Source organism: Silurus meridionalis, chromosome 29 (assembly GCF_014805685.1).
Source record: "Silurus meridionalis isolate SWU-2019-XX chromosome 29, ASM1480568v1, whole genome shotgun sequence".
Lineage (NCBI taxonomy): Eukaryota > Metazoa > Chordata > Actinopteri > Siluriformes > Siluridae > Silurus > Silurus meridionalis.
Genome location: NC_060912.1, coordinates 11,108,290 through 11,125,801, shown reverse-complemented (window position 1 = coordinate 11,125,801; position 17,512 = coordinate 11,108,290). Strand labels below are relative to the sequence as shown.

The 17,512-nt window shown below is 41.6% G+C and overlaps 2 protein-coding genes across 2 annotated transcripts; one reads left to right on the top strand and one right to left on the bottom strand.

The window, feature by feature from the left end:
- Positions 1-7,831: 7,831 nt before the first annotated feature.
- On the top strand, positions 7,832-10,374 carry gh1 (growth hormone 1). Its single transcript, XM_046844025.1, has 5 exons — positions 7,832-7,959; positions 8,179-8,318; positions 8,421-8,537; positions 9,103-9,234; positions 9,755-10,374. The coding sequence occupies exons 1-5, from the start codon at positions 7,950-7,952 to the stop codon at positions 9,956-9,958; spliced, it is 603 nt and encodes a 200-aa protein (XP_046699981.1). The 5' UTR covers positions 7,832-7,949; the 3' UTR covers positions 9,959-10,374.
- A 646-nt stretch (positions 10,375-11,020) lies between these two features.
- lrp12 (low density lipoprotein receptor-related protein 12) lies at positions 11,021-17,512 on the bottom strand. The gene is made up of 7 exons (XM_046844261.1): positions 16,472-17,512; positions 15,529-15,585; positions 15,304-15,439; positions 14,337-14,539; positions 12,970-14,095; positions 12,753-12,885; positions 11,021-12,647 (listed from the first exon to the last, which is right to left on the bottom strand). The coding sequence occupies exons 1-7, from the start codon at positions 16,545-16,547 to the stop codon at positions 11,922-11,924; spliced, it is 2,457 nt and encodes an 818-aa protein (XP_046700217.1). The 5' UTR covers positions 16,548-17,512; the 3' UTR covers positions 11,021-11,921.

Here is a 17,512-nt window from a genome sequence, read left to right as displayed (position 1 = left end):
TTAATCCTTTTTATTATATTTATTCTTACTGTCTTAAATGATTGTATTATAAAAGCATGTTCAGGGTCTGATAGAGCTCTAAAGAAAGGATCCCCCAGAGAACCAGTTATACCAATCATCCCAAGCGTGTTATCCCAAAGAACGAACAATTATATTAGCCACTAGATGGCGACTGAGAACCAGAAAACGTGTTTTCCCAGTTTTAGCCACTAGAGGAGAGAGCGCCAGCAAATGCGTTATCCCATCTCCAGCCACTAGAGGGTGGAAGAGAGCAGGGTCCTAATTATCGTCATAACAGTCTTAAATATACAGTCAATCTGAGACTAGATGATGTAAGGAGAGCTTCTGGAGAGATTTCTGGCTTTTAAATCCATTTGTTAAGCCTCCTATAGATTCTTGTAACTTTCACTGTGTAGAGCAGGTACAGTGGTCTCTCGGAACTCGAAAATCTTTGGACACACCCCCTGCAGCCCCTATGGTACCTTAGTGAATTCATGTAGACATTATGTCACTTTAATAGAATAATATGTTTATAAATTGTAATGAAATTTGTTAGTGAAAACAGTTAAAAATGTTATTCCTAACGTTCCTGAACATTCTGTCCCTCGAATTTTAAGAAAATCCGCTACTTGCTGTTAGTTATGTTCCAAATGAGAACCCATGAAATTTCCGAGCATGCATGTGATTTGTGTTCAGGAATCTGTACTGCCTGGGAAAACATCAAAGAAAGGGTTCTTCAGTACATGAGCAGCTGAGGACTGTAGCTGGACAAGACAACACATGTGTCATCATGTGAAGCTTCAAGGACAAAAACCTGCTGCTTTTTAAATCCATTCAGACCTTCTGACTTTTTCTTAAATCCTCCTTTCTGCTTGTTTTTCCCCAACAGCTCTGACCAGAAGAGGCCTGGTCAGATCCCAATCTCTCCAAATTGGGTGCCATAAAATAAACCTTTCCACAGAGATGTTCTGTCTCAAAGCACACATTGACTAAATTAACTGTTTCTTTATTTCTGCACACATGTGTAAGTGCATCCTCTATAAACCCAGAAGTCCATGCATGCCTGAACATCACTCCCGTTTGTGGTTCTTTCTTCAACTGTTGTTCAACATTAGAAGCACACAGTTGTATCAAATGTCTTCTAAAACTAAGAGACCCAAACATTATTCCCTCTGAGCTCCATGGAGATGGCTGGAGTGGAAGAACTTCAGTCTTTACGCTAAGAGTGTGTACACCTCTACTAAAAACCTGTGGAATCAACTGGAACTGGAGACTCTTCCTAATCCTACGTCAATGTCTGATTTCACTCAGAATAGACACTAATCCCCAGAGACATGGACGAAAGTCTAGTGAAACAGCCATGAGGAACTTTTCATTAAGAGAACAGTCACGTGTCTGAATACTTTTTCATCACATTGTGTAAATCGGTTACTGAAAACACAGAAACACTGATTACAGTCAACAGTAAAGAACAGAACTAAGAATAGTTTTTAATATTGTAACTGAATGGCAGTTTTATTGTGTCAACCACTAGTTACTTATTTTAGTCTTCAGTCTGAGCTGCATGAACAGTCAGGCAGAAGAATTATATATAATATCATCCCTGATGTGTACAATTTTGTTCCTTACATTTTTGAGAAGCTTTAGGATAAATTGTACTGAGAGTGTATTGAGTATACTGAGAGTGTACTGAGAGTGTATTGAGAGTGTATCGAGTGTACTGAGAGTCAGAGGAGGGAAGTAACGGAGTACAAATACTTTGTTACTGTACTTAAGTAGATTTTTCTGGTATCAGTTTTTTACTCCACTATTTATTTTCAGACAACTTTTTACTTTTACTCATTACATTTTTACACAAATATCTGTACTTTCTACTTCTTACATTTTCAAAACCTGCTCGTTACTTTAGTTTTAATACATTGATTTGGTGAAATATTATTTTTTATTTTCACTGTGTGCCAATTTCAGCCGAACAACCGATTTCCTGTCATTGCCTGTTTTTTTCAATCCGCTGGTGTATAAAGTCCTGACTCTCACTCACCACAGATGTAGACTAGTTTATGGAGATAAGAATCAGCAGGCAGAAGGCAGTAAGAAGTTTGGGGTTAATGTGGATGATACAGAGGGAGTCAGTGAGTCAGTGATGAGAACATGACTGAGAACAGACACATTCATGATCATCATCATCTTTTCTCTGCTTGTGTATATATATATATATATATATATATATATATATATATATATATATATATATATATATATATATATATATATATATATATATATATATATATATATATATATATATATTTGTCTGTCAAAATTAAAATGATTGTAAACGGCACTAAATTTTATTAACGCTATTAATTCAGCGCATTTCTGTTTCACCATTTTTATAGAAAATGTAAATACATAAATAAATAACTAAATAAAAAAGAGGCGCAATTAAAACCTTCGGCAAAAAATTACGTTTATCCACGACATCCTTTCTTAGATATAAAATAAATAAATAAACTCCATATAAAAATATTTTAATCAGTAAACTTTTGTTTTATTTCTGCGCCAAGTCTCAAATCAAACACCAAAACCACCAAAACCAACCCTCTGGGTGGCGTTTTGTGGGTTTTTCCCTCATAATGGCGACACAAACTTAAATCAATTTTTATTGATCGTACAGATAAAAACAATACATCATTCAAATCTGTAAAATGTCTATAATTTTCTATATATAAAAGCTTCCTCACTTGACTTGAAGAGGTGCAGTTTCTCCGGTGTCACCTCATTAACTGTCCGTGTGGAAACATAGCAAAGGCTCTTATTGATGTCCACACGTCTCTGCACTGATATAGCCTTTATATTTAATCACTGTACATATGCTTACATACATATCACATGCTGTAAATATGATACATGTTTAACACCTCCAAGCTGCCAGTTTTGGGCACCTGAGCAAGCACTAAACTCACTACTGCTCATTTAGTAAATGAGATCATTAAGAGTCGCTCGGGAGAAACACTTCCAACAGGAAGTGGCTATATCTAGCTATCTTTGTCTCTTTATTTTCTCTATCCAATTGTCTCTGTGTCTCTTTTAGTAAATGTCTCTGTCTCACTGTATATGTCTCTTTCTTGCTGTCTCTCTATTTGTTTCTCACTCTTTCTAAAGCTGTGTCTGTGTCTCTTTGTCTTTGTCTCTGTCTTTCCTGCTTATTTACATGTCTAACAAAGTTTTGAGTTTTGAAGTAATGCCATTAGTGATCTATGATGAAAGACTTTCCTGGTTCGATTCTTACCTCTAGTTTCATATTGAACATTATAAGAAGTTTTTAAAAACAGAACAATAAAAGGTCATTAAAATTGGTTGCTGGTAAATCATGGTATATCAGTGGTGCAGGTGTTGGAGATGTGGTTCTTGTACCTGAGTCACTTCTCATAGACTTCGAGTAACTGAGAGAATGAACAGGAAGGAGAAGTTTTGACCCTCTACCATCATGATCTAAAAGAAAACAGTGGTCTCTTAACTATAGAAAAGCCAAGAGTCCAATAAGCAAAGCCTTGTTTGTCTCCCCTCTGGTAGTGTAGTGGTTAATAATGTGGCCTCTGCTATCTGACTCACCGGTTCAATTCCTACCCCTTAGCTATCCTTTAAATTGTTTAAAAAGTTTTATAAAAGAACCAAAAAAGGTCCCAAAAATCAAGTTCTTGCAGGAGATCCTGTGGCTCAATTGGAAGAGCTTTACCTCTGGGTTGAGAGGTTGCTGGTTCAAACCCCAGCCAGGATTCAAAGTTACAAGTGTGGAAGGTTCCGGTGACCATAGTGAGGAAGGTGTCAGAAATGGCTGCGTGGAAGGTTGGATGTGGATGGTTTCAGAGGGCGTATCCTGAACCAGGGGGGCAATATTCAGGCGTCTGCCCCCCTGGTGTCTGAGAAGCTGAAAACAGGGGGTTATGAAGCAAAAACATCCAAAAAAGTATCAACATAGGCTCCTGGCAAAAATTTATTGAATAACTTTTCTTTCCCCACCTAAATACAAAACTACCAACCTCACTTTTTCTGAAGCTGTAACCCAGCAGGTCTTCACAGCCTTTGTTCACAGTCACCCACTCCATTGGTCACCACACACTAATTTCCACACAACTTACCCAGTGTGGGGACAAGCCAGATTTGAACCAGCAACCTCTGAGCTCAGAGGCAAGACTTTTAACACAAAGCCATCAAGTCCCACAACTCACCTTCTTTTTTTGGGGGGTTTATCCTTTGTTTCATGCTTCAAAGCAAGAAATTCAGACCAGAAAGAAACACAGAAAGCAGGATTCAAACCCTGAACCCCACCAACAGCAAAATGCCAGTCTTAACCCACTGAACCATCAGGAAGGACAGGCTAGGTTAATTGTTAGAGCAGGTCTATCTTTTCTTTCAACCCATCAACACAAGATTATAATGCTAAAGACAGACTTAGGAAGCAAACCCATATCGTGACTAGCAGGGACAATGCAGGATTCAAACCCTGATTCACACCATTAGCAAGGCACCAGCATTAACCCACTGAACCATCAGGCAGGACAAGCTGGGAAGCTTGTTTAGAGCAGGTCTATCTTTCTTTTTAACCCATCAAAACAAGAATATGAAGATGCAGGAATCAGGAATTTAACCTACCTCATGACTAGCACACAGAAAGCCAGGTTTGAACCCTGACCACCAACATTAGCAAAGCTTTAACCCACTAAGCCATCAGGAAAAAACAGGACAGGAAGCTTGATTAGAGCAGGTCTATCATTCTTTTTAAACCATCAACACAAGAATTTACCGCTAAAGAAAGATGTAGGAAGCAAATACAGATGTAAGTAGCACAAGTTGAACCCAGATTGTAAAGAGCAGGATTCAAACCATGATCCCCACCACCAGCGAGACACCAACGTTAACCCATTGAACGATCTGCAAGGACAGGCTAGGACGCTTGTTTAGAGCAGGTCTATCTTTCTTCTTAACCCATTAAAAACAAAAATATATCGCTAAAGAAAGATGCAGGAAGTGAATCCTGATCGTGACTGGCAGGCAGAAAGCAGGATTTGAACCCTGAACCCCACCAAAAGCATGACACCTGATTTAACCCACTGAACCATCAGAGAAGACAGGCCCAGAAGTTTGTTTAGAGCAGGTCTATCTACCTTTAAACCATCAACACAAGACTATAAAGCTAAAGAAAGATTTAGGAAGCAGGAACATAACCGACATCGCAACTAGCAGGATTCAAACCCTGATCCTTACCATCAGTGAGGCACCAGCCTTAATCCGATGAACCATGGAAGAGATCAGACTGGGATGCATGTTTAGATGAGGCACAAGCCTTAAACCACTGAGCGACCACTGCTGAAAGGCATGTGTGCTTTTTGGAGGGTTCATACTTTGTTTCATGGCAGCGCAGTAAGAAAGAAGGCATGTAGGACTGGCTTTGAAACCTTATCACCAGCGTGGACTATATTAAGGCCCATGTTCAGGCACAAGCCTTAACCCACTGAGCTACCACAGAAGTCCTTTTTTTTATCTTTCATTAAGGACCAGGAAATCAAGAAATTAATCCAACACAGAATTGAAATGTTTTCAGAGTGGACAAGGTCCAGAAGTTTTATTTACCAACACAGCAACCACCAGCTCGAGCAGGAATCAAACTCTCAAACTCATCCTCGTGGGGACCCTGACATTAACCCACTAGGCTATCACATCCATCCATCTATCTATCTATCATCTATCTATCTATCATCTATCTATCTATCTATCTATCTATCTATCTATCTATCTATCTATCTATCTATCTATCTATCTATCTATCTATCTATCTATCTATCTATCTATCTATCTATCTATCTAATATGATGTGAGGTCCAGTTAACAGCTAAAACAGGTAGAAGTAATAACTACTTTTTACTTAAGTACATGTCAGAGTGTATTGAGAGTGTATTGAGAGTGTATTGAGAGTGTATTGAGTGTACTGATAGTGTATCGAGTGTACTGAGAGTGTATTGAGTGTATTGAGAGTGTATTGAGAGTGTACTGAGAGTGTACTGAGCGTGTATTGAGAGTGTACTAGAGTGTATTGAGAGTGTACTGAGAGTGTATTGAGTGTACTGAGAGTGTATTGAGTGTACTGAGAGTGTATTGAGTGTACTAAGAGTGTATTGAGAGTGTATTGAGAGTGTATTGAGAGTGTATTGAGAGTGTACTGAGAGTGTATTGAGTGTACTGAGAGTGTATCGAGTGTACTGAGAGTGTATTGAGTGTATTAACTATAAGACAAGTGACTCAGAGTGTAATGGGAGTGAATTGGACAAACAGATCAGATTTTGTTTTTCCTGCGGTGAAGGATTAATCCCTGTAATGTCACACTGCCATATTCACCATCATTCCGTACTGAATATTACACATTAACTGCCATCACACCACCTTTAGGAAATCCTACTTGTTCCACATGGTCTTGGGTGTGTGTGTGTGTGTGTGTGTGTGTGTGTGTGTGTGTGTGTGTGTCCTGATTTGCTATTATTACTATTCATCAACTAACCTTTCAGTGACACTGTTTCCAGCCATGTGATGTACCATGTTTTTGTGGTTTGAGCTGAAAAACATCTACATGCATGTATTTGTTACAGGTTGCTATGCAGTCTTGCATAAGTATTCACCCCTACATGAACCTGACCTGAGACCTGTACCTTAAACTGTACTGGGATTTTATATCATCATCTATACCAAATATTAATTACAATTTGTGCACCATTATGGAAATAAAATAAAAATTATATATAATATATTTTATATGATATATATTAATTTGTTAATGATATTTCATTGATTTATGAATCATTGAATAAACAGACCGGTTTCTGTAAGAAGCCAGCATCCTGAGCTATGGAAAACAAAACACAAAAATATAATTATTTAATGTAAATTATAACAGGTATAAAAAAAAAAAATCCCAACATGTGAACATTTTGCTGTGATATTAAGAAACTGATTTAATATGGGACAACTGTTGTTCTGCCTGAAGGAGGAAGTCCATCAAAATTCTCTGATCCCAGGTTTCATCCACAAATACAGGCTTAAGCTCTATGATGCAAAAGAAGAAGCCAAATGCGAACACAATCCCAAAATGCTTCTGTTTCCACTAGGTCAAAACTCATTCAAAATGGACTATGGCAAATTGGAAAACGATTCAAATCGAAATATGAAATTTATTTTAAAAACCATGGACATTGCGGCTTCTGGAATAAGGAGGAGAGGGATCATCTGGCTTGTTATCAGAGCTCAGTTTTAAAGCTTGCATCTCTAAACGTATGGTGAAATGGGCAGCTATAGATTTTTCAATTTTGCAAATTATTTCATTCCACTTTTATTTCAATTTTTGGAGTTGGGTGGATAAATTAGATAAAATATGTGCAGAGGTCATTGAGCAAATAAAAAGGAATATACAGTATACTTATGTACAAGGTTTAAAAGTGTACAATACATGAGATGTGTAATTTGTATGAACAACAGTACCCAGTGTACAGAGTACCTACATTAAATCTTTTTCCAAATCCTGCATGTGCATAATTTAATTCTAACACTTTATTATTATGGTTTATATAATATTATGTTATGTGTTTATAACCTTAACACCGATGAACACAAAAACATTAGGAGTCGCTCAGAGGTCTGATGCTTGTCCTTTTGGGTGTCATGGAAAAAAATCTCCACACCTGAAAGCGTATTAACGTATACCAATAAAATAACTATTCATCAAAAATAGAAATTCATAGAAATCCCGGCGTAGATGTTGTTGCAGGAGGGTGTGAGGTTTCTCATGTTGATGCATGAAACATCTTTAGTTCAGGTATAAAATAGGGGTGATCTCTGCACTGAGCCAAAGTCGTACCTCGAGATTTCAGCAGGATCTGAGAAAGTTTCTTCTGGGAAAAATGGCTAGAGGTAAGTAAAGCGTTGACCTGGTAAATCACTGGGCTGCGGTTATTACTGTATTTAAGGTAAAGATTTTTTTATTGTGGTATATAATCAACCTTTTTTCACTCTTTATGGAATATTTTATGGGTATTAAGTAGGTAATAATTCTATATTGTGCTTCATTGTTAAATCTTGATTTTCTCAGAGAAGTGTCCTCACAGTACAGTGTGTTTCCCTCTATTACAGTGTGGGTGCTGCTCTCCGTGGTGCTGGCGAGTTTGTTCTTTAGTCAGGGCGCGACATTCGAGAACCAGCGTCTCTTCAACAACGCAGTCATCCGTGTGCAACACCTTCATCAGCTGGCTGCCAAAATGATGGATGACTTTGTAAGCTTACTTCATAACTTCATAGTTTCCATTAAAGCTGATCGACAGCCAAAAATCTTTTTCATCCACGAACAATAATTTGTTTGTTGTTGTGTTCGCAAGGAGGAAGCTTTGCTACCTGAAGAACGCAAACAGCTGAGCAAGATCTTCCCATTGTCCTTCTGCAATTCAGACTCCATCGAAGCTCCATCAGGCAAAGACGAAACCCAGAAGAGTTCTGTGAGTCAAAAAGTTGATTTAGGAAACATTTGATAATATTTAACTGAAAGTGGAACATGGTGATTTATTCCTCAATCGCTGCTACACAAATTAATTAAAGGTGCGATATAAAATATGTAAAAGGTGCTTGAACCCCTTATCCAGCCTTAAAATCCTCTCCTTAATGCTCAACCAAAACCCAGTAAAGGTTCTTAGTTTTCTGAGAGTAGCCATGCATTCCAAGGTATCTTTGTTTAAAAAAAAAGTTTTTATATTTTTCTGGCCCAGAAACGAGCTCCGCCCTTCAAGCTTTTTCCATAAAAGAAAACTTAAAAACTACTAAACACTATTTTCTAGCAGAAAAGTTCTGGCCGATTTGGTGAGGATAAAACAAGGGGAAGGCATGTAATTGTTTCTTTTGTCTAAAAAAAATTCACAAACCGCCCCTTTAAGTTTAGTACGAGTATAATGAATATCACGCTGTGGCCATTTTTATAAGGACGTAATGTTTTCTTGTTTGCCCTGTGAATAAATACTGCTCCGGTCTCACACTAAGGATGGATTATAATGTACATATTTGTTTAAGGTGTTGAAGCTGCTGCACACCTCCTACCGTCTGATCGAGTCATGGGAGTTCCCCAGTAAGAACCTGGGCAACCCCAATCACATCTCAGAGAAGCTGGCTGACCTGAAAATGGGCATCGGTGTGCTTATCGAGGTGAGAACAAGACCGATTGATCTGCTGATTTGGTGCTAATAGAGAGTAATAGATTATAATGTTTCATAACGTTTACTAACACAGATTTATATTCTGTATTATTCCTTACTAAAATTATTCCAACATACACTATATCACCAAAAGTATTTAAGCACCTTACATTTTCAGCCATATGTGGTTCTTCAGCAAACCTTTTTCGCACAGTTGGAGACACAATTGCATCGGATGTCTTTGGATGTCATAGCATGAAATTTGTCCTTCACCTGAGCTAGAAGATGGCAATGCCCCTGTGCACAAAGCCGGCTCTATGAACATATGCTTTTTACTTCAAAGTAGTGTGGAATGGCATTGAGTTTCCTTCTCACGGTGGAGTAAAAAATTGACATGTCCACCAGTGCGTTGGTCACATATAAGCAGTTGGTCATGTGTAATATGTTAATGGTAGAGAATGTAGTGTGGTCTTGTGCAGTTCAGTAACATCTGCAAAGTTTGATTCCCACTGCATCTGTTCGCTCAACAGGGATGTCTGGATGGACAAACCAGCCTGGATGAGAACGACTCTCTGGCTCCACCCTTCGAGGATTTCTACCAGACCCTAACCGAGGGAAACCTGAGGAAGAGCTTCCGTCTGCTCTCCTGCTTCAAGAAGGACATGCACAAAGTGGAGACCTATCTGAGCGTGGCCAAGTGCAGGAGATCCCTGGATTCCAACTGCACCCTGTAGAGGGCATGATTTAGCCTCAGCCTGTGATTTGAATTGTTTTAATAGTCCAGGTGTAGCTAAATTATTAATCCTTTTCCCCTGGATTTCACTTCTAACTTTATGTATTTATTTTCTCCTCCTCCATTCTCATGTCTCGGCAACTTTAAGGTTGTAAAATGGGACTGGTTTCACAACGGTGCTATGCAAATCCAGATTTCTATCAAATAATGACCAGCATATGATAACCAGGATGGTGGAAGTATACGCTCCTGCCTTATGAATATATATTATATTTTTCATATTAGAGTCTATTCTATATACTTTTAAAGTACGAATAATAATTTGCTATTTAGCTTTGAATAATTCCTCTGTGTAAAAAAAATCTCTGTCTTTGTTTTTGTGGATTTCCAATAAACCTAATCTTCGCATTAAAATCAGATTTTTCTCCCTTTTTTACATTTTGCATATTTAAGTCTAGGAAGGACTTTTTTGATGAGAGCACAATAACCAAACCTGCAGTAAATTATTCCTAAATAACACTATATTCCTGATACTCAAAAATTCTGTGTAAGAAACCATTGATTGATTGATTATGCCAAATCCCCTTATAAGATGTGGACCAGGTTTTAAAAAGAGAAGGTCTTGTCTTTCCCACCTCAGTCCTCTGAGCTCAGAGATGTCAGAGCTTTATTACTGAGCCATAACAGTACAAAAAAAATATTTTATTAAAACGCCCCTAAAAATCGCAATCTCAAGGTTTGCAAGGTCCCCAGTTTAGCGTTCAAGCCTGGTTCTGGTGTTATATATTTATTTGTAATTTCTTGCACTCCTGGCACAAACATGTGAGGGTGGTGATGAAGAAGTGGCTCAGCACCACAAAGAAAAAGATTGAGGTGTGTAAAGTAAAGAAAAAAATGCAATGAAAGTGGTGCTTTAAATCTCAGAAAATGGAGACTCACCACTACACCAAAGTAAACTCATTTGGAATAGGACTAACACACACACACACACACACACACACACACACACACACACACACACACACACAATGTTTTGTGTTTAATAATTATGCGCAAACCAACATGGCATGGAATACTTTATTCTTTAATGCAGTAACCAGTTACGCATGTTTATATACAATAACTTTCGTACACAATAGTCACCTAAAAAAATGGGGGAAAAAAATAGCACAAGACAATGTCACATGCTTCTTAATTAACCACTACTGAAATTAAAACCATTAATAAATACACACACACACACAGAGTTTTCAGTACCAAAACATTAAAGCAGTAAAGAAACAATAAATACAACACAACATTGGTGGCTGTTATTGAACGTAACACCCTTAAAAATAGTCGCTTCTTTATTCACACTGCGTTATAAATAATCTGCAAAAATCATACTACGCTGTTTAATCTGGATTAAGAGCCCTGGCTGCTCACGTGTTACGCAACGTTTGGATCGTCAGACGGCCTTCCTGATGACATCGGATCGAGTCGAAACGTGTAAAGTCTCCCTCAGTACCAGTGTGAGGTTAAAACCCCTCTCCCATACAGAGCTTAGAAATCTGTTACGTTCTGAGTGTGTGTATCCCAAACCCTCCTACTGCGCAGGAAAAGGTCAAAAAGTAACCTTTTCTGGCAGATGCAAAGCGCCACACAGGTGAGGCGGAATTCCATTCACACTTACGGCTGAAGAGTTAATGGGTTAAAGGGCCCGGGCTTGGGGGCCTGACGCTGGCCCTCTGTCAGTCATGGTATGTGAAATAATCATCCAGTCGTTTTAACTGCCGGCGCAACAAACCTTTAAGCTAAACCAGAGACAGGAAACTGCAAAGTGAAGGGGAGACGGCATCACCAGAACTGCTCTGAAGCTCTTGGAAAGGTCACGGGCAGGTAAGGGCAGGTGTCCAAAAAAACATTCAGACTTCCCCTTGCTAGGGATAGCGAAGAAGCGAAGGCAGAGCGGGTGGAAACGAGAATTAACAAAGCAAAAGAGAATCGTCGTCGCTGGTTTCTGTTCTAGTCGTTGCCTCTAAGCATGCGTCGGGAATCTGAGCCGTGTGGACCATCCCGCAGTTCTCGCAGGGCCCGTCCCGAATCGCCGGCCTGCCACGGAGCGAGGGAGCGGTGGAAGGCGCGTCGGAGGTGTCGGTTAAAGGAACGAGGAGCTCGACGTCTTCATCGTCATCTTCTTCGCTCGCTGTTCCGTTCTGCATCTGCCTCAGCGGGCTTCGGTTCTGCTGTGCGAATCGAGATCCGAAGGACATCCGGACCCAGCGCAGCCCACGCGCCACTAACGAGCCCCGCCCGCTGGGAGGCGGAACCACTATGTCGTCGCTCTCGGGGACGGCGTGCGGGGCGGTGCTCGCGGAAACGGAAACAATGGTGGCGGCCGGAGGGGTTTTGTGAGGCAGAAGAGAAGCCGACGCGCCGCCCACCGCCCCCTGCTGCTCGCTTTCTGAATCGTCAGAATCCAGTCGCTCTGAAATGTGGGCGGAGCTTCCGACGCCGTGAACCCCGCTTCCCGAGTCCGACTCCACCCCTGCACCGGAGGACACCAGCGCTAATGAGGCGGAGTGGCGAGAACGCGTGAAATTGAAAAGCCGGCGCCAGACGTTTCCGTGGCGACCGGAGGAGGGGAGGCGGATGGAGGTGAAGCCGAGCTGAGAGCGAACAGCCAGCCGGAGATTCTCCAACACGGAAGCCTGAAAGAGATGGAAAATGTTTTTCAAGAAATTCAAAAATAAAAGTTTTGGGAAAAACTTTTAATCATTAGTTTTTTTTTCCTCAAAAGTGAAAACACATCTCACCTGGTTGCCAGAACAGACAGGAAAATCCTCCACAGGGGGGATTAATCCCTGAGCGATAAGCTGGCCATATGAGGGCGGAGCTTCTCTCCTCAGTAACTCCGCCTCCACTCTGGACAACTGGGTCTCAAACGACCTGAAACAAGACCAAAAAAAAATCAGATAATGTAAAATTTGCTAAAAGAACATCTATTTCTGTTTCTATGTTCGTTTTACTGACCTGCGCTCGAAGCTCCTGAGAGAGTAGAGTTTGCAGGTGCAGCCGAGCGCGATGACGAGCAGCAGGCCACACACCAGGCTCCCGATAACTGCGGCGGCGATGACCCGTGTTGGCACGGCGACAGGGCAGGCGTCCTCGTCGCTGGCGTCCCCGCAGTCGTCCTGCGCGTCACACACCCAGCTCTCGAACACGCAGCGGCCGTTCCTGCAGTGGAAGTTCCCCGGCTGGCAGAAAGCGCAGTTCTTCTCGTCGGAGCCGTTGGGGCAGCGGTTCTGATAGTTGCAGCGGTCGGATCGCGGGTAACACGCGCCATTTCTGGAACAGGGGAACTCGTCTTCACCGCATCCGCTGCAGTTCAGCTCGTCTCTGCCGTTAGCACAGTGCCAGTACCCGTCGCAGCGCTGCTGTTCGGTGTAACACCCCCAGTTTCCTCCGCACGGCATCTCCCAGGGCAAGCAAAACCCTTCGACCTGATAGGTAGCGTTGAATCCTCGCGCAGTGTTGATCTTATCTGCGTAAAAGTGCACACGCAGCTGCCCCGACGACGAAATGATCGTTATGACCGAAGTGCGCGAATCCAGGGTGGTCAGAACGCGGAGGAGGCGCCTAGGCTCCGCCTCCAAGCCGTCGTACACTTTTACAAAATCTCCATAGTAACCGGTTCCGTCTAATTTGAAATCCAGGAAGCGCAGGACGACTCTGCGGTGATCGCCGGTGTCGATCAGCCACGTGCAGTCGCTTCCGGGGGGGTAGAAATCCGGGTAATTTGGAGAGTTAAAAGTCCCGTAAAAGTTTTGAAGGCGGAGCTCTGAGCAGGCGGGAACGTCGCAGTCGATTTCGTCGCTCAGGTCCTGGCAATCGATGGCGCCGTCACAGCGGAGAGAAGACGGAAGGCAGGTGAGGACTCGGGTGTAGCGCGAGACGCATGGGAACTGATCGAACAAGCACGGCTGAAAGGAGAAGAAAGAAGAAGAAGAGGAAGAAGGAGGGTTGGGATGAACGCAGAGCTCCTCGTCGGAGTTGTCTCCGCACTCGTCCATCGTGTTGCACCTCCACGACTGGGGGATGCACTTCCCGTTCACGCAGTGGAACTGATCCGCCTCGCAGCTCGCCTCCTCCGACTTTCCTGAGTGGGTTAAAAATCACCAATTGTGCAATGGAGCAGCTTCACATGAAACACGCAAACGAGGACCAGTACAGAAGTTTATTATTCTAGAGATTCTTAATGATCACCAAACCAGGAAGCGTCATTAGTTACTGAGACCTAAAAAACTGACGCCTATAATACACTTATAATCATTTCATTTCCGGACTCGAATGTAAGATTCAGAAAAAGGAGAAAATGCGGCGTTTATCTCCTGCGGTACCTGTGATGTACGAGAGCTTGAAGCCCTTGCCGGTAAGCGTGTCGTCCGAGTGGAATTTGATCCACACGTGGTCCTGAGAGGAGATGTAGGGAGCCGGGATGGAAGAACCGCACGCTCGGTAACCATCCAGGTTCTTGTAGGTGCCGATGGAGATCCAGTCCATACCGCAGCGGTGCGAGCTCTGGATCTCAAAGTCCTGAAAACTGGACGAAATAAAAAACCAGTGTGACGAGTGGACGCTTCTGTTGTTTTGTTAAATAAACACATGCTCTTCATCCGTCTGACTCAATAAGCACCTCAGACTGGAGACTCCTTTCCTAGAAAAATGCTCATAAACATCTCCTGCCACATAAGCCCACGTGAATGAGCGGTTCCCATAGAAACGCTGATGTGTTCGATCCTGCGATTTTAATAGTTTTTACACTAATATGTGCTAAAAATGTCGTTCTGCTCAAAGTAGTTCAGAGTCTGTACACGTGGAATCACAGATCAAAAGAACAGTGTGTGTGTGTGTGGGTAGTTTTGCGCTGGTTACCATGGACACCAGGAGGAACATCACTAGTGCTGATGTGGACGGCCTCAAAACACCAGCACAAGGAGTAGCGGTGATATTAGAGAAAAGTGCTACTGATGAGATCATATTATAGAAAGTGACACGTGACGTGTAAAACCACGTTCCTGCTGCTATACTGTACTACAGAAGTCTGTGTGTGTGTGTGTGTGCCTCTGGATTACTACTTCTGTTTGTAACACTATGTCTGATAAGATGTGTGTGTATGTGTGTGTGTGTGTGTATGTCTGTTTGGGTGTGTTTCTACACAGGGCGAGGATTCTGTTGTGAAACTAAGTGGGTTGACGCCTTAAGAAAGACTTTAGGTTGTGTAGGATAAGTAGTGTGTTTGTGTGTGTGTGTGTGTGTGTGTGTGTGTGTGTGTGTGTGTGTGTGTGTGTGTGTGTGTCTCAGTACCTAATGGTAATTATTTCTCCAGGATTTGCTCGGATGTTCCAGCTGCAGTTGATGCGAGACGGATACTCAAAAGGCCATCCAGGACTGGTGATCACACCGCTGGAGGCCCTGATCTGCTCCACCACATCTCCACAGGCTTCACACACACACACACACACACACTTCACTTTCCAATCTATGTAAAAAATACCGCCTGTAGTTTTTTTTTTTGGTTACAGAACTCACCGTTGGAGATCCCGGACACGTAGACGTTATCACCGCGCTGTGAGGAGAACGCTTCGTCTGATACACACAACAACACAAGAACATTCTGAATCAGAGACAATTATTACATCATCATCATCATCATCAAAAAACCTTCTCCTACATCCTGCTTTATGAAGCTCATGAGCCTTAAACACTGCAGAAATGAAGCTCCGTGATTCTCCCAGGAATCACAACGATCTCCACAGGAGCCGTGACTCGAGTCGGCGCTGAACACCAACACCTGGATCCTAACGCTAAATCCATTTCTATTAATAACCTCGGGGGTATTAACACAAACCCTAACACACACACACACACACACACGGCCCACACACAGAGTGACTTGCTGTGGTTAACGGGTTTCTTCTATATAATTAATTTAAAAAATTTAATTAACGAATCGTTTCTTCTGGAAATAAACTAATGATGATTAAGTGTTCAAACTTCTGCTCGATGTGTAAATGTGCCCCAGTTATTTGGGTTTGTGGTTCTCTGGAACAACCTGGACATAAAAGATCTGTTTAACCACCAGTGCAGCTTCATCCAACCTTCTGGCTTCACTCCAAGATCTTTATATGGATCACGGTGTGCTTTTAGAAAGCAACAGGAAAGAGACACAAACTGTACATATACCTGTACTATTCACATGACAATGAAGATCTTCCCATCCATCCATCCATCCATCCATCCATCAAGTTTACATACAGATAAGTGTAAGTGTGTGTGTGTGTGTGTGTGTGTGTGTGTGTGTGAGAGAGAGAGAGAACAATGGAGGCCCTTTGTTCCAGGGACTCCAACGTCAATTCGTCCAGCTGTGTGTTCTCACTTTCTCACACACACACACACACACACACACACACACACACACACACATGAGACCATCTGTCTTAGAATAAAACACATAGAAATCTTCAGTACTCACTGAGGAAGACCATGCTGAGGATGAAAAGTGAATTAGTCCATAATGAGACCTTCTTCATGCCCCAAGCACAGGCCATAATAACCCCCTCACACACACACACACACACACACACACACACACACACACACACACACACACACACACACACACCCTCCCTACAGCTCTTGACTGTGCGTTTATACTTATTTATATCGTTTTCTGATCTGAGTGCAGGAGGTGAAGATCACAGATTAAATGGATCTGATGATAAATAAACCCTGCAGACTGTTTTACCTGCACTACACTAACACACCTGCACTACACTAACACACCTGCACTACACTAACACACCTGCACTACACTAACACACCTGCACTACACTAACACACCTGCACACATCTACAGCACACACACCAATTAATCAATTAATCTAATGATAAATAAACAAAAACAAACCACGGAATCTAAAGCACTAATCTTACTCCAGATTACCGAGCAATAAAATAGTGTTTAAATACTTCAGGTTATAAATAAATAAATAAATAAATGTTAAAAAACTGAAAGTTAATTTAGCTTATAAACGTTGAAGAAACTAAACAAAAAACCGGAAGTGAAAAAAACACAAAAAAAAACAAAGTGATTAGCGACAGCTAGTGTTTGCTAACATGAACCAGGTTCACTACTGAGCTACAAACAAAAACATTACATAAAAAACACTAAAAATCCTTTATAAAATACACAACACGATTAAATAAACGCTATTAGATTAAATGTGTATATAAATAAATATTCAGACGGAGTGTCTCTGACTAGCCGTTAACTAGCCGCTGCTTCTCTCTACTCTATAAGATTCCGCCGCTGGAGAAAAGAAAAGTGAGCCGTGAATAAGAATCTGTTTGTCCTCTAAAGCAGGACAATTAAATCCAATGGGTTTTACAAAAGAAAATAATAAGAAGAAATAAATAAACCGAGTCCGTTATCCGTGTTTCAGACCCAAACAAAGAGCCGGTGACATTGTCGCCTCCGCGGCCCACACTAACCCCGCCCCCTACCGGCCGTGCG

Coding starts and splice junctions, on each gene's coding strand:
- gh1 (XM_046844025.1), top strand. Junction 8,319..8,420: donor CCAAAATGATGGATGACTTT/GTAAGCTTACTT, acceptor TGTGTTCGCAAG/GAGGAAGCTTTGCTACCTGA. Junction 9,235..9,754: donor GCATCGGTGTGCTTATCGAG/GTGAGAACAAGA, acceptor TTCGCTCAACAG/GGATGTCTGGATGGACAAAC.
- lrp12 (XM_046844261.1), bottom strand. CDS start 16,547: ATGGCCTGTGCTTGGGGCATGAAGAAGGTCTCATTATGGACTAATTCA. Junction 15,440..15,528: donor CGTGTCCGGGATCTCCAACG/GTGAGTTCTGTA, acceptor GTGTGTGTGAAG/CCTGTGGAGATGTGGTGGAG. Junction 12,886..12,969: donor CTCAGGAGCTTCGAGCGCAG/GTCAGTAAAACG, acceptor GTCTTGTTTCAG/GTCGTTTGAGACCCAGTTGT.